General features: G+C 41.1%; 1 protein-coding gene across 1 annotated transcript in view; it reads left to right on the forward strand.

Annotated features, from left to right (window-relative positions):
- The window catches only part of LOC108519999 (CREB3 regulatory factor-like), a 50832-nt gene that overhangs the window by 6534 nt on the left and 28989 nt on the right, over positions 1-15309 (forward strand). The window contains 2 exon segments of the mRNA XM_017859272.1: positions 12680-12874; positions 14903-15092. Of these exon segments, the coding sequence (XP_017714761.1) occupies positions 12680-12874; positions 14903-15092 (385 nt within the window).

The following is a 15309-nucleotide window of genomic DNA, read 5'->3' on the forward strand; positions in this document are numbered from 1 at the left end:
CCTCCTCTCCCCTCCCTTTTCCCCTCCCTTTTCCGTCTCCTCCCCCCTTCCCTCCCTTTCCCCTCCCCTCCCCTCCTTTCTTCTCCCCTTTTCTTCCCTTCCCTCCTCTTCCCTTTCCTTTTGCATAATTTCTCTAGGTAGGACTTACATTATTATCAATATATTGAATAGTAGTTGAGAGAATGGGCATCCTTGTCATGTTCCTGGTCTTAGAGGAAAAACTTTCAGGTTTTCATCACTGAGTATGATGTTAGCTATTGGTTTGTCATGTATGGCCTTTATTATGTTGAGGTACGTTCCTTTTATATGTAATTTGTTAAGTGTTTTTTATCATGAAAGCATGTTGAATTTTTTTAAGCAAATTCTTTCAGATCTTAAAGCATGTTGAATTTTGTCACGTTTTTTCCATATCTATTGAAATGATCATATTGTTTTTATCCTTCAGTCTGTTAATGTGGTATATCATTAGTTGATATGCATATATTGAAACATCCTTGCATCTCAAAGATAAATCCCACTTAATCATGATGTATGATTCTTTTAATGTGCTGTTGAATATGGCTTGCTCGTATTTTGTTGAGGATTTTTGCATCCATGTCCATCAGGGATACTGGCCTGTGGTTTTCTTTTTTTTTTTTTTGAGATGGAGTCTTGCTCTGTCCCCCAGACTGGAGTGCAGTGGCGTGATCTCGGCTCACTGCAAGCCCTGCCTCCTGGGTTCACGCCATTCTCCTGCCTCAGCCTCCCAAGTAGCTGGGACTACAGGCGCCCGCCACCACACCCGGCTAATTTTTTTTGTATTTTTAGTAGAGACGGGGTTTCACCATGTTAGCCAGGATAGTCCCAATCTCCTGACTTTGTGATCCGCCCACCTCGGCCTCCCAAAGTGCTGGGATTACAGGCTTGAGCCACCACGCCCGGCCTGGACTGTGGTTTTCTTACCTCATGTGTTCTTGTTTAGGTTTGGTATCATGGTGATACTGGCTTCATAAAATGGGTTTGGAAATGTTCTCTCCTCTACATTTCCTTTGGAAGGATTGGCATTCTTCCTTCAATACTTGAGTTTTTTGTAAGTTTTTGTAAGTTTTTTGTAACTCATTGAGAGTTTTTTGTTTGTTTGTTTGAGACGGAGTCTTGCTCTGTCACCCAGGCTGGAGTGCAGTGGCACGATCTCAGCTCACTGCAGTCTTCACCTCCCGGGTTAAGTGATTCTCCTGCCTCAGCCTCCCAAGCAGTTGGCACTACAGGCACTCACCACCATGCCTGGCTAATTTTTGTATTTTTAGTAGAGATGAGGTTTTGCCATGTTGGCCAGGCTAGTCTGGAACACCAGACTTCAGGTGATCTGCCCGCCTTGGCCTCCCGAAATGCTGGGATTACAGATGTGAGCCCCCGTGCCCGGCTGACAGTTTTTAATTACTGATTCAGTGTTCTTTCTTGTTATTGGTTTGTTCAGCTTTTCTATTTTTTCTCATGATTCAGTCTTGGTATGTTTCTAGGAAGTTATCAGTTTCTTCTAGGTTATTCAATTTGTTGGTGTGTAATTGTTTATAGTAGTCCTTGATGATTCTTTGCATTTCTGTGGTATTAAATCTGATTTCTCCTCTTTCATTTATAATTTTATTTGAGTCTTCTTTTTTCTTAGTTTAGCTAAAAGTTTATAAATTTTGTTTTCATTTCAACAAAAAACTCTTCATTGATCTTTTTAGTGTCCAATTCATTTATGTCTGCTCTGATCTTTATTTTCTTCCTTCTGCTAACTTTGGGTTAATTTGTTCTTCTTTTTCTACTTCCTTGAGGTATAAAGTTTGGTTGTTTATTTGAGATCTCTTTTTTTTCTTGATATAGGTATTTATTACCGTAAGATTCCCTCTTGGATTTACTTTTGCTGCATCCTGTAAGTTTTGATATGTTGTGTTTCCATTTTTGCTTGTCTCAACATATTTTTGTGTTCCTCTTTTGATTTCTTCTTTGACCCATTGGTTGTTCAGGAGTATGTTGTTTAATGTCTACATATTTGTGAATTTTCCTTCTTTTTTTTTTTGAGACAGAGTCTCGCTCTGTCGCCCAGGCTGGAGTGCAGTGGCATGATCTTGACTCACTACAAGCTCTGCCTCCCCGGTTCATGCCATTCTCCTGCCTTAGCCTCCCAAGTAGCTGGGACTACAGGCGCCCACCACCATGTCCAGCCAATTTTTTTGCATTTTTAATAGAGATGGGGTTTCACCATGTTAGCCAGGATGGTTTCAATCTCCTGACCTTGTGATCCACCTGCCTTGGCCTCCCAAAGTGCTAGGATTGCAGGCTTGAGCCACCGTGCCTGGCCCCAATTTTCCTTCTGATTTCTAGTTATACAATTGCCAAAATATCATACTTGGTGTTATTTCAGTCTTCTTAAATTTGTTAAGACTTGTTTTGTGGTCTAACATATGATCTAAACTGGAGAATGTTGTGTTTGTGCTTGAAAAGAGTATATATTCTGCTGCTGTCAGGTGAAATGTTCTATATAGGTCTGTTAGGTCCATTTGGTCTGAAGTGTTATTCAGATCCATTGTTTTCTTAATTGATACTCTGATGATCTATCCATTGTTGAAAATGGAGTGTTGAAGTCCCCTGTATTACTATCTGTTTTTTCCTTTAGTTCTGTTAATATTTGCTTCATTTACTTAGGTGCTTTGATATGGAAATACATATATTTACTATATATATAAAACCTCTTGATGAATCAACAAACCCTTTATTATTATATAAAGACCTTCTTTGTCTTGTGACAGTTTTTTTTTTTTTTTTTTTTTTTTTTTTTTTTTTTTTTTTTTGAGACAATCTTACCCCGTTACCCAGGCTGCTGGTGTGACAGTACCAGTACTGTCACAGCTCACTGCAGCCTCAACTACTTGGGCTTCAGTCTCCTGAATAGCTGGGACTATAGGTGTGTGCCACCTCTTGTGACAGTTTTTGATTTAACATCTGTTTTGTCTGATAGTTGGTATAGCCAACTCTGCCCTTTTTGGTTTCCGTTTCCGTGGAATATCTCTTTTCATTTCTTCACTTACAGCTTACATGCATCCTTTTTATTTTTTATTTTATTTTTTTTGAGACAGGGTCTTGCTCTGTTGCCCAGGCTGGAGTGCAGTGGTGCAGTCACTGCTCACTACAACCTTGACCTGCCAGACTCAAGCAATCTTCCCACCTCAGCCTCCTGAGTAGTTAGGACTACAGGCATGCACCCCCATACCCAGCTAATTTTTGTATTGTTTGTAGAGATGAGCTCTCTCTTTGTTGCCTAGGCTGGTCTCGAACTCCTGGACTCAAGTGATCTACCTGCCTTGGCCTCTCAAAGTGCTGGGATTACAGGTGTGAGCCACTGTGCCTGGCTATGTGCAGGCAACATAGAATTGGTTCTTGGTTTTCTATTCATTCAGCCACTCTGTATCTTTTTATTGGGTATTGATAGGTAAGGATTTACTATTACCTTTTTTTTAATGTTTTCTGTTTTATAGTCCTTTTGTTACTTCCTCTTTTGCTGTCTTCCTTTGTGATTTGTTGGGTTTTTTGTAGTGGTATGCTTTGATTCCTTTATCTTTTGTGTTATCTATACTACAGATTTTTCTTTGTGATTACCATGGGACTTACATGAAACGTCTTTTTTAGGCTGGTAATAGTTTAACTTCTGATATATATAAAATATCTACACTTTACACTTTTTATTGATACCACTATTAACATCTTTTCATATTGTGTATGTGTATCCCTTAAGAAATTATTTCATATAGAGCTTTTTTTTTTTTTTTTTCAGACAGAGTCTTGCTCTGTTGCCCAGGCTGGAGTGCAGTGGCACAATCTTGGCTCATTGCAACCTCCTCCTCCTCCCAGGTTCAAATGATTCTCCTGCCTCAGCCTCCCAAGTAGCTGGGATTACAGGCACCTGCCACCACACCTGGCTAATTTTCTGTATTTTTTTTTTTTTAGTAGAGACGGGGGTTTCATCATGTTGGTCAGGCTGGTCTTGAACTCTTGACCTTGAGTGATCCGCCCACCTCGGTCTCCCAAAGTGCTGGGATTACTAGTGTGAGTCACCATGTATAGCCAAAATTATTTTATATATAGTTATTTTTAATGCCTTTTTCTTTTAACTTTTATACTAACATTAAAAGTGTTTTGCATACCACTGTTAAATAGTATTAGTATTAGAGCATTCTGAATATGACTGTGTTCTTACTTTTACACAGTTAATTTTATACTTTCATGTTTTCTTTTCTTTTTTTTTGTTGAGATAGAGTCTCACTCTGTCGCCCAGACTGGAGTGCAGTGGTGTGATCTCAGCTAACTGCAGCTCCGTCTCCCGGGTTCAAGTGATTCTCCTGCCTCAGCCTCCTGAGTAGCTGGGATTACAGGCGACCACCACCACGCCTGGCAAATTTTTGTATTTTTAGTAAAGACAGGGCTTCACCATGTTGGCCTGGCTAGTCTCAAACTCCTGACCTCAGGTGATGCACCCACCTTGGCCTCTCAAAGTGCTAGGATTGCAGGTGTGAGCCACCGCCCCTGACCCATGTGTTTTCTTGTTGTTGGTTAGCATCCTTTTATATCAACTTGAAGAACTCCCATTAACATTTCTTGTAAAGCAGTCCTACTGGTGATGAGCTTCCTCAGCTTTTGTTTTCTGGGAAAGTCTTTTTTTTTTTTTCCCTTGAGAGATAGAGTCTCACTATGTTACTCAGGCTGGTCTTGAACTCCTGAGCTTAAGCAATCCTCCCAGTTCAGTCTCTCTCTTTTTTTTTTTTTTGGAGATGGAGTCTCGCTCTGTTGCCCAGGCTGGAGTGCAGTGGCGTGATCTCGGCTCACTGCAAGCTCTGCCTCCCAGGTTCATGCCATTCTCCTGCCTCAGCCTCACGAGTAGCTGGGACTACAGGTGCCCACCACCACGCCCGGCTAATTTTTTGTATTTTTAATAGAAATGGGGTTCCATCCTGTTAGCCAGGATGGTCTCGATCTCCTGACCTCGTGATCCACCCGTCTCGGCCTCCCAAAGTGCTGGGATTATAGGCATGCGCCATCACGCATCGCCCCAGTTCAGTCTCTTGAGTAGCTGGAACTACTGATGTGCATCATCATTCCCAACTCAGGAAAGCTTTTATTTGTTTTTTTCATTTGTGAAGGACAGCTTGCTTGCTGGATATGGTGTTCTTTGTAGGTTTTTTTTTTTTTTTTTCTTGAGACAGGGTCTTACTCTGTTGCCCAGGCTAGAGTGCAATGGCGTGATCCCAGCTCACTGCACTCTCAATCTCCTGGCCTCAAGCAATCCTTCCACCTCAGCCTTCCAAGTAGCTGAGGTGTATGCCACCACAGCCAGCTAATTTTTTTCTTTTTTTTTTGCAGAGATGGGGTTTTACCATGTTACCCAGGCTGGTCTTACACTCCTAGGCTGAAGCATTTTACCCACCTCGGCCTCCCAAAGTGCTGGGATTACTTGCGTGAGCCACCGTGCCCAGCCCAGTGGTTTTTTTTCTTTCAGCAATTTGAATATGTTATCTCATTCTCTTCTAGCCTTCAAGGTTTCTGCTGAGAAAACCACTGACAGTCTTATGAGAGTTTCATTGTATATAACAAGTTGCTTTTCTCTTGCTGCTTTCAAATGAGAGTTTCATTGTATATGATAAGTTGCTTTTCTCTTGCTGCTTTCAAAAATCTGTTTTTGTCTTTGACTTTCCAGAATTTGATTATAATGTATCTTGGTGAAGTTTTTTTTTTCTTTCTTTTTTTTTTGAGGCGGAGTCTCGCTTTGTCGCCCAGGCTGGAGTTTAGTGGCGTGATCTCGGCTCACTGCAAGCTTTGCCTCCCGGGTTCACGCCATTCTCCTGCCTCAGCCTCCCAAGTAGCTGGGACCACGCCCACAAAACATTAGCCCACCACCACGCCCAGCTAATTTTTTGTATTTTAGTAGGGACAGGTTTTCACTGTGTTGGCCAGGATGGTCTCGATCTCCTGACCTCGTTATCCACCCGCCTCGGCCTCCCGAAGTGCTAGGATTACAGGCATGAGCCATCGCACCTGGCCGAAGTTTTTTTTTTAAGATGAAGTCTTGCCACTCTGTCGCCCAGGCTGGAGTGCAGTGGCACCATCATGACCCACTGCAACCTCTGCCTCCTGAGTTCAAGTGATTCTCCTGCCTCAGCCTCCTGAGTAGCTAGGATTACAGGCGCCCACCACCTTACCTAGCTAAGTTTTATATTTTTAGTAGAGACGGGGTTTCACCATGTTGGTCAGGCTGGTCTTGAACTCCTGACCTCAGGTAATCTGCCCCCATCAGCCTCCCAAAATGCTGGGATTAAAGGTGTGAGTCACTGCGCCTGGCCTGTCATTATTACTTTAAATAAGCTTTCTGCCCGTTTCTCTTTCTTTACTCTTTTCACTATTCCTATAATGTGCGTTTCATTTTGCTTGTTGGTGTCCCATAAATCTTGTAGGCTTACTTTATTCTTTTTCATTCCTTTTTCTTTTTGTTCCTCTAACTGGATAATTTCAAATGACCTGTCTTTGAGCTCATTGCTTCTTTCTTCTGTTTGATCAAGTCTTCTGTTGAATTGCCTTGTGGAATTTTTCATTTTAGTCCTTGTGTTCTTTAGCTCTGGATTGTATATAGTTGTCTATGTTCTCTTGTTGCTCACTGAGCTGCTTTAATACAATTATTTTGAATTCTTTGTTAGGAAGTTCATAGATCTACATTATTTGGATCAGTTGCTGGTGCTTAATTTTCTTCCTTTGCAAGTGTCATTTGTCCCTGATCATTTGTGATCCTTGTAGCTTTGAATTGGTGTCTATACATTTAAACATGTGGGCACCTCTTCCAGTCTTTATAGACTGGCTTTGTCAAGGAAAGCCCTTCGCTTGTCAGCTCATCTAGAGGTTCTGGGTGGACTTGCTGAAGGGCTCTGCAGGCAAGTTTGCTCCTGGAGTCCTTGGATAGGCTGGTCTGTTGCTGGAGTCAGCGGGCAGGTGGACCTGAGGCTTGGGTCTGTAGAGGTCATCCTGGTGCCTGGAACTGTGGAAGCAGGCCTGGAGCCTGGGTCATTTGGGGTCAGTCTGAAGCCTGGGTCCATAGGAGCTGACGCGGCAATGGGGTGGGCTTTGAGTCTGAATCTACGAGAACTTACCTGGCACGTGTATCTGTGGGAGTGGACTTGGTCCTGACTCCACAGGCACCAGCGTGGCATGGGGTTCTGTTGGGGCAGGCCTGTCAACTAGGACTGTGGGTATGAGCCTGGAGTCCAGGTTTTCAGGGATGGGTGAGCCCTGAGCCTAAGTCTGCGGCTGCTGGCTTGGTGCTGGGGTAGGCCTGTAACTAGGTTCTGTTGGGGCTAGCTTGGGGCCATACTTTTCTTTGACCTTTAACTCCACTCTAAATTCATTCTTGATCCCTTGACTTCATTCCCTCTGGATGTGATGAGAGATAAGGAGGTCTGTGAAGGGAGATCACATGGTTAATTGATCGCCATTTTTATTTTCTCATCCCTTTGACTCTCACAGGGAGGCAGAACTAGTGTTGTAGTTGTTATTGTCCTGTCATGTCACATTCTATTCCCTTGACCTTAGTAGAAGCCTTATATGTTAGCGTGTTGCTCTTACATAACAAGACAGTGGCTTTATACATTAGCTGGCATTTGGCAGGGTCAAGTTCTCTTCTTGGACCTATTTGACAATTATTCCAAATTTGTGGATGGTATTTAATTCATTCAGTTTCAGTTGACTTGAAGTAAAACCCTTTTGATTAGTATTATTTGGACAGTTCTCACAAATGTTAATGAGCAGCAGGCTTTCACCACAAAATTGTGTTAATTTTGTGGTATTATTTGGACTTTATTCACATTTGCTAGTAAAATTTTCTCCTTTTCCTAGAAGAGCTAAGCAGCTGACTTTAAAGATGCAAAAGTGAGGTACCGGTGAGGAGCAGAAAGAAATTCTTCGTAGCAAAAGAGTAAGGATAGCTATAGTTTCTTCAGTCCTAGTTTAGAGTGGATTGATTGGTTTAATTTATAGCTGACAGTTTACAAAGGCCCTTTTGTGAGGACTAGCTCCCTTGATGCTGTTTCTTGGCACTTGGCTACAACAGTTCATGAGCCTACAAAGTTTCAGGAAAGGTGCAAAATGGAGTTTTAGTTTCTTTTCTGGATTGGCTCCCAAATTTTAATAGAGCCTTTTCTGTGGACAGGCTACAACTGTTTGGGGTCATGAAATTACATGGTTGTAAGGCTAAGAATTGGGCTCCTAGAATGATAATTTATTTTGTAATTTTCACTAAACATTTTCACAGTTGACTTTACCAGCTTATTGACAGTCTGTACTAACCAGAGATGTGTGATTGAAATTTTAGGCAGTAAATGTGGTATTTGTTACTTTTACTTTTTTGGTAATCATGTTGGATAGGAATGAGTTAGGTCAGGATGATGATCTGTCACATGGAAAGAAAAGAGAAAGGCCCTAATGGGAAATGTTGCATTAAACAAAATCATTGATTTGTTTAAAAAATTTTGAGTGCCTACTTTTGTGGTGGGCACTGTGTATATTAGGTACTGGCTATACAGAGATGAAAAAAGTAGACATCTTTATCTTCATGGAACTTAGTGTTAAATGGGTTTATTTACTGTTATGATTTCTTAGAGTCTTTTAACATGTCTATGTGTACTTTGATTTGGCAAGAGAGATATGCAGGATGAGAGATTTTTAAACTTATCTGAGTACATAATTCACTTTGGATAAAACCATATCTTATGGTAATAGTGTTCTTTGGAACCTAGTTTGAGAAATATTTACATTGGTAGTCTCTGTATTGACATGGTAATTCATGCCTGTAATCTCAGCACTTTGGGAGGCTGAAGTGGGAAGATTGCTTGAGCTCGACTTTGAGACCACCTTGGGTAACATAGGGAGACTCCTGTCTCTACAAAAAATACAAAAATTAGCCCAATGTAGTGGTGTGTGCCTGTAGCCCTAGCTACTCTGGAGGTTGAGGTGGGAGGATTGCTTGAGCCCAGGAGGTCAAGGCTGCAGTGAGTTGTGATCACACTGCTGCATTCCAGCCTGGATGACAACACCACCATCCCAAGAAAGGTGGATGGCTTTAGGCAACAGAGAGAGAGAGAGAGAGAGAATGTGTTTGTGATGGTGAATTTATGGTGTATGCTATTAGAAAACGTTACTATATTAAGTCAAAGAAAACTGATAGCTTTTAAATACTTCTGGGAAAAAGGCTGAACACCTACCTATAGGTAATAAAACTAGTAACTAATTTGGATGGGACAGAAGAAATAAAAACATTTCATGATTATTTAAACTTGACATGAAATATATGCAGGAAAAAATCTATTCAGATCATTTAATTAGGCACAAGAAAAGTGGGAAGCCCACTTGGAGCAAGACACCTTGAGTTATGGGGCCTGACTTAGTCCCAGCTGTGCCAAATCATGTCAAGTCTCCATGAGCATTTTAGTTCATATAAATGGAGCTGATAACCTTCTTCCTAACCAGGGACGGTTTTTTGCCAGAGATCCAGGTGCCCGCAGAGAGGCAAAGGTAGTTACTATCTAAGGGAGTATATCAAGTAAAGTATCCAGAAGGATGGTGTGCATTTATATATATGTGTGTATATAGGCGTGGAACACCCAATTACTGACATTGATAGGAAGGTGGGAGTGTTTTGGTTGGTGCATCTGCCTGTGTTGAGGTGTTCACAGTCAAACTAGGGTAATCTATGTGAGCCAGTAATTTTTGCTTACCTAGTGCAACAAGGGTTTGTTTGTTTGTTTATTTATTTATTTATTTATTTATTGAGATAGAATCTTGCTCTTGTTGCCCAGGTTGGAGTGCAGTGGTGTGATCTCGTCTCACTGTACTCCGCCTCCTGCGTTCAAGTCATCTCCTGCCTCAGCCTCCTGAGTAGCTGGGATTACAGGTGTGCACCACCATGTCCAGCTAATTTTTGTATTTTTAGTAGAGATGGTTTCGCCATGTTGGCCAGGCTGGTCTTGAATTCCTGACCTCAGGTGATCCACCTACCTCAGCCTCCCAAAGTGCTGGGATTATAGGCGTGAGCCACCGTGCCTGGCCACAAGGGCCTTTTTATTTATTTTTTATTTTTTGTATTTTTAGTAGAGATGGAGTTTCATTGTGTGAGCCAGGATGGTCTCGATATCCTGAACTCATGATCCGCCCGCCTCGGCCTCCCAAAGTGCTGGGATTACAGGTGTGATCCACTGTGCCCGGCCACAACGGCCTTTTTCAAGGCCATTTCTGTTGACACAATATGGCCCTTGCATCTTTTCCAAAATTGGATTGATAATTAGAACAAAATAAATCCTATAATTTGAAAAGAAACATAAGCACAAATAAATAGGCCAAAGCCATTGCTTTATTCTAATACAATTTTAAAAAATTAGACTTCTAGAAATGATTGTGTCACTCAACTTGTGCGTCATTTTTTAAGAAGAGCCTAAGGGTCACCATCACACTGCTTGCTGTTTTGTTTTAAACTACCACATGTGCACTAATAAAATGCTGTTAATGCCAGCAGTGCTACAAAAGCTTGTCTTAACTGTTGCTCAGAAATCATTCTGCTTTCCAAATTGATTCCTTTTTTAAAGTCATGTTTATTGTGGCATAATTTTCACACAGTAAAATTCACCCCCTTACAGTGTACACTTTTATGAGTTTTGACAAATCATGTAATCATATAACCACCACCACAATCAAGATACAGAATAGTTTCATCACCTCCCAAAATCCCTATTTTATTTTATTTTATTTTATTTTATTTTATTTTATTTTATTGAGATGGAGTCTTGCTCTTGTTGTCCAGGCTGTAGTGCAATGGCACAGTCTTGGCTCACTGCAGCCTCCACCTCCTGGGTTCAAGTGATTCTCCTGCCTCAGCCTCCCGAGTATCCAGGATTACAGGCACCCACCACCATGCCCAGCTAATTTTTGTATTTTTAATAGAGACGAGGTTTCCTCATGTGGGCCAGGCTGGTCTCAAACTCTTGATCTCAGGTGATCCGCCCACCTCAGCCTCCCAAAGTCCTGGAACTACAGGCGTGAGCCACCACACCCGGCACTTTATGTTCTTTTATTGTCATCCCTTTCCTCCACTGTCAATCCCTGCCAACCACTGTGTCCATATAGTTTTGCCTTTTCCAGAGTACTATATAAATGGAAGCATACTTCTGATTCATTCTTTGTTTGGAGAAAACCTAGTTCCTCAAAGCAAACATGTCATCACCTTATGTTTTCAGGAAGGAAAAATGACCATTTTACTTATGGCCAATGCTGCCCAAGTTTTCCTGGTTACCTTAGGTTTGGATTGTGTATGTTCTTTGCACAGCTCATCCCTCTTCTTCATGTACCTAACATTAAGGATCCGGAGTACATCAGAGGTGGCCATTCTCTGAGGGTATTTTAGATTTATAGGTCATTCAGTATTGGGTCTGACCAACAGTTCTAGCAACTCAGAATTTAAGTATTTTCTGAAACTTCCTTTTAGGAAAATCCCCCCTTTTTAAACAGTGAAGTTAATACAGATAGCTTTCAATAAAATATTAACTGGAATAGGCATGTAAGTTTTTTATCTGATAGCCAGTATGAGAACTGTCATCTTTTATACTTTTCCAAAAGAAGTAGGATGAGAGGTAGGAAGAAAACTAATGCTGCCTCATAAAATTCTGCCCAGTAGAACACTATCATAGAAATGTATATAGCTGGGCTAGGCATGGTGGCTCATGCCTGTAATCCCAGCACTTTCAGAGACTGAGGCCAGAGGACCGCTTGTGAACCCAGGAGTTTTAAGACCAGCCTGGGCAACATAGTGAGACCTCTGTCTCTGCAAAAAAAAATATATTTTTTTTGGAGACAGAGTCAGAGTCTCATTCTGTTGTCCAGACTGGCGTGCTGCGGCACAATCTCGGCTTGTTACAACCTCTGCCCCCTGGGTTCGAGTGATTCTTGTGCCTCTGCGTCCTGAGTAGCTGGGATCACAGGCATGCACCACCATGTCCTGGCTAATTTTTGTATTTTTAGTAGAGACAGGGCTTTGCCGTGTTGGCCAGGTTGGTCTCAAACTCCTGACCTCAAGTGATCTACCTATCTCAGCCTCCCAAAGTACTGGGATTATAGGTGTGAGCCACTGCCCCCAGCCTACAAAAAATTTTTTTTTAAATTAGAAAAAGAGAAAAATAAGAAAAAATAATTTAAAAAATGTACATAGCTCTCTGAGATGTTTCAGATACATAAATATTAGAAGGAAGACATTTAAAAGTCATAGTATATGTATCTAAGTACCATTATCTGATAGTACTTTTGATATTCCTGTGGCTATCCTGTAATTGTTCTCTCAATCCTGTGTGAAGATAATAAAAATAGTATTGCATACTAACTTATAAAAACTAAAGAGAAACCCAAGGAAGATGAACAGTGTAGTTATCCATGTTAATCTCTGAATGTTTTATGAGTTAGAGATTTACATAATAAAAGTTCTCTTATAGACCTGGTTTTTATTGTCTTTGACGTGCCAGTGATGTTTTCAGATGCAAGGAAATGTATCAAGTTACAAATAGAAGGGATCTTTTCGTTTGTTCTGATTGATTTATTGAAATTTATGGAGCTTAAAAATTGCGGGACCTTTTTTTTTAAGGCTATGAAAATGATTCTGTAGAAGACCTGAAGGAGATGACTTCAATATCTTCACGGAAGAGAGGTAAAAGAAGATACTTCTGGGAGTATAGTGAACAACTTACACCATCACAGCAAGAGAGGATGCTGAGACCATCTGAGTGGAACCGAGATACTTTGCCAAGTAATATGTATCAGAAAAATGGCTTACATCATGGTAAGAGGGGATTGCAGTCAGATATTTAGTGTCACTTTAATTAAGTTGAGATACTAATCCATAATGCTTTGCTTATTACTCCATGTACCTAGACATTCAACCCTTCCTAGCAAACTGGAGATGGGGACTATAATAGAGCTGCTACGTTGCATGACTACTCTTCATCACTCACAAATAGCTTTTATCAGTGTTAAGAGTTCTCACCTAAGCAGGGAGGAAGGACTATGTAAACATGATTTCATTTCTAGTCCCTTCTTAATCTACTTACCCCATCCAGGAAATGACCAGGAGGCTGCTGATTTCTGACCTGTCACAGTTGCTATAACCAGAAAGGGTTGAGGAGAAAGTGAACGGGCTGTCTTACATTCTTGTCTAATCCCCAGATCTAAATGTAAATGGGGGGACTGGAATTCAAATCATAGTGGGGATAAAAGGACAAGGAAAGAAAAGAAAGGGAGGATGGTTATGGAGAAAAGGAGTAGTAGAGAAGAGTTGAATACCTGTAGTAGGAATCGAAGTTTATAAGCTTAGGTAGGTCAGGTCATGTGCTGTGACTCATGCCTGTAATCCCAGCACTTTGGGAGGCTGAGACGGGAGATCACTTGAGTCCAGGAGTTAGAGTCTGTGATGAATTGTGATTGTGCTGCTGTGCTCCATCCTGGGCGATAGAGTGAGATCCTGTCTCTAAAAAAATTTTAAAAATGACAGTCTTAGGTAGGTCAGACTTTTTATTGTGATTCCGTACAAATGTTTTTTTTTTTTTTTTTTTTTTTTTGAGACAGAGTCTCACTCTGTCGCCCAGGCTGGAGTGCAGTGGCCGGATCTCAGCTCACTGCAAGCTCCACCTCCCGGGTTTACGCCATTCTCCTGCCTCAGCCTCCCGAGTAGCTGGGACTACAGGTGCCCGCCACCACGCCCGGCTAGTTTTTTGTATTTTTTAGTAGAGACGGGGTTTCACTGTGTTAGCCAGGATGGTCTCGATCTCCAGACCTTGTGATCCGCCCGTCTCGGCCTCCCAAAGTGCTGGGATTACAGGCTTGAGCCACCGCGCCCGGCCCACAAATGTTATTTTTAAATTAATCCAAAGTTTCTAGTTCTTCTGCTCTGAATAAAAAAAAAAAAAAAAAATTAATACAAGTCTTTACTGGAAAAGTGGGGAGGGGAACTACTAGTAAGCGTGATGGTCAGTAAACAGGTTATTCACTCATCGTACAGATGTGAGTTGCTAAGGATTTTTGAGGACAAGAATTCCATCTGACGTATGTTTGTGCCTCATTTTCCCTTTCCACTCGCCACCATGTGTACTATATTGTCGCTCACTAAATAATTACCAAGTGTTTGCCTTCAGATAAGTTTTCTACCAGAAATGAAACATTAAGTCCAGTCAGTATCCCAAGTAGCATATGATGAGTACTAGGAAAGTTGAAGGAGTTCGGAGGACAGAGCCATCCCTTTTGCCTAGAGTGATAGACCAAGACTCCTTTGGTCTTCTATAATGTTATTTATCAAAGCAACCAAAGAAGAGCTTTTAAACAAGGTTATGCTTACTTGTTGGATTTTCAAGTTCAGTACAAAAATGTGTATGTCTGACAATTTTCAGACATAACATCAGAAACATCTTGGTTTGGGTAAAATCTCCAAGCTTTCTTCTGACTATATATTATACCCTAGTCCTGATTTTGGTGTTTAGTTGAACTCCTACTCATCCTGAGATTTGAGATGCTTAGTATGCCATGCAAATAATGAAGAATCTGTCATGCTGAGACTATAAGCCTAGGGTGGGGAAGAGCTTGGAAAAAGTTAGAACTCTGCCATATCACCCCCCCATTTCCTGCAGCCACAAGATGGGAAGGAGAGGAGGCCAGCCCTTCTAGGATAGATTGTTAAACATGCTAAGACTTCTGAAACATGCCAAGACTTCTGAAAAGAAAGGGTAGTGGTGGGAAGTGGTTTAAAATGTGGCTGTGAAAAATGTGTCTCTTGTTAATTAAAGTGATCTAACTTAAACTTCTTTTAAACTGTTTATAGGAAAATATGCAGTAAAGAAGTCACGGAGAACTGATGTAGAAGACCTGACTCCAAATCCTAAAAAACTCCTCCAGATAGGCAATGAACTTCGGAAACTGAATAAGGTGATTAGTGACCTGACTCCAGTCAGTGAGCTTCCCTTAACAGCCCGGCCAAGGTCAAGGAAGGAAAAAAATAAGCTGGCTTCCAGGTAAATGCTAATAATGTTCACTCATGTGAAAAAAGTTTATGAGGTGAGGTTAGGCCCTCAGTGAGTTTTTATAGAAGGACAACCACTTCAGCCATTATTCAGAAATTGTATTTTTATTTTATAAATACTACAATGAGAATATTATAATTTTTCTTTTGAAAGTAGGAGATGGTATTTTTGTTTTATGGAAAAAGTTTTTTTTTTTTTTTTTTTTTTT

The sequence above is a fragment of the Rhinopithecus bieti genome, unplaced genomic scaffold, assembly GCF_001698545.2.
Source record: "Rhinopithecus bieti isolate Rb0 unplaced genomic scaffold, ASM169854v2 scaffold_49762, whole genome shotgun sequence".
In the NCBI taxonomy this organism is placed as follows: domain Eukaryota; kingdom Metazoa; phylum Chordata; class Mammalia; order Primates; family Cercopithecidae; genus Rhinopithecus; species Rhinopithecus bieti.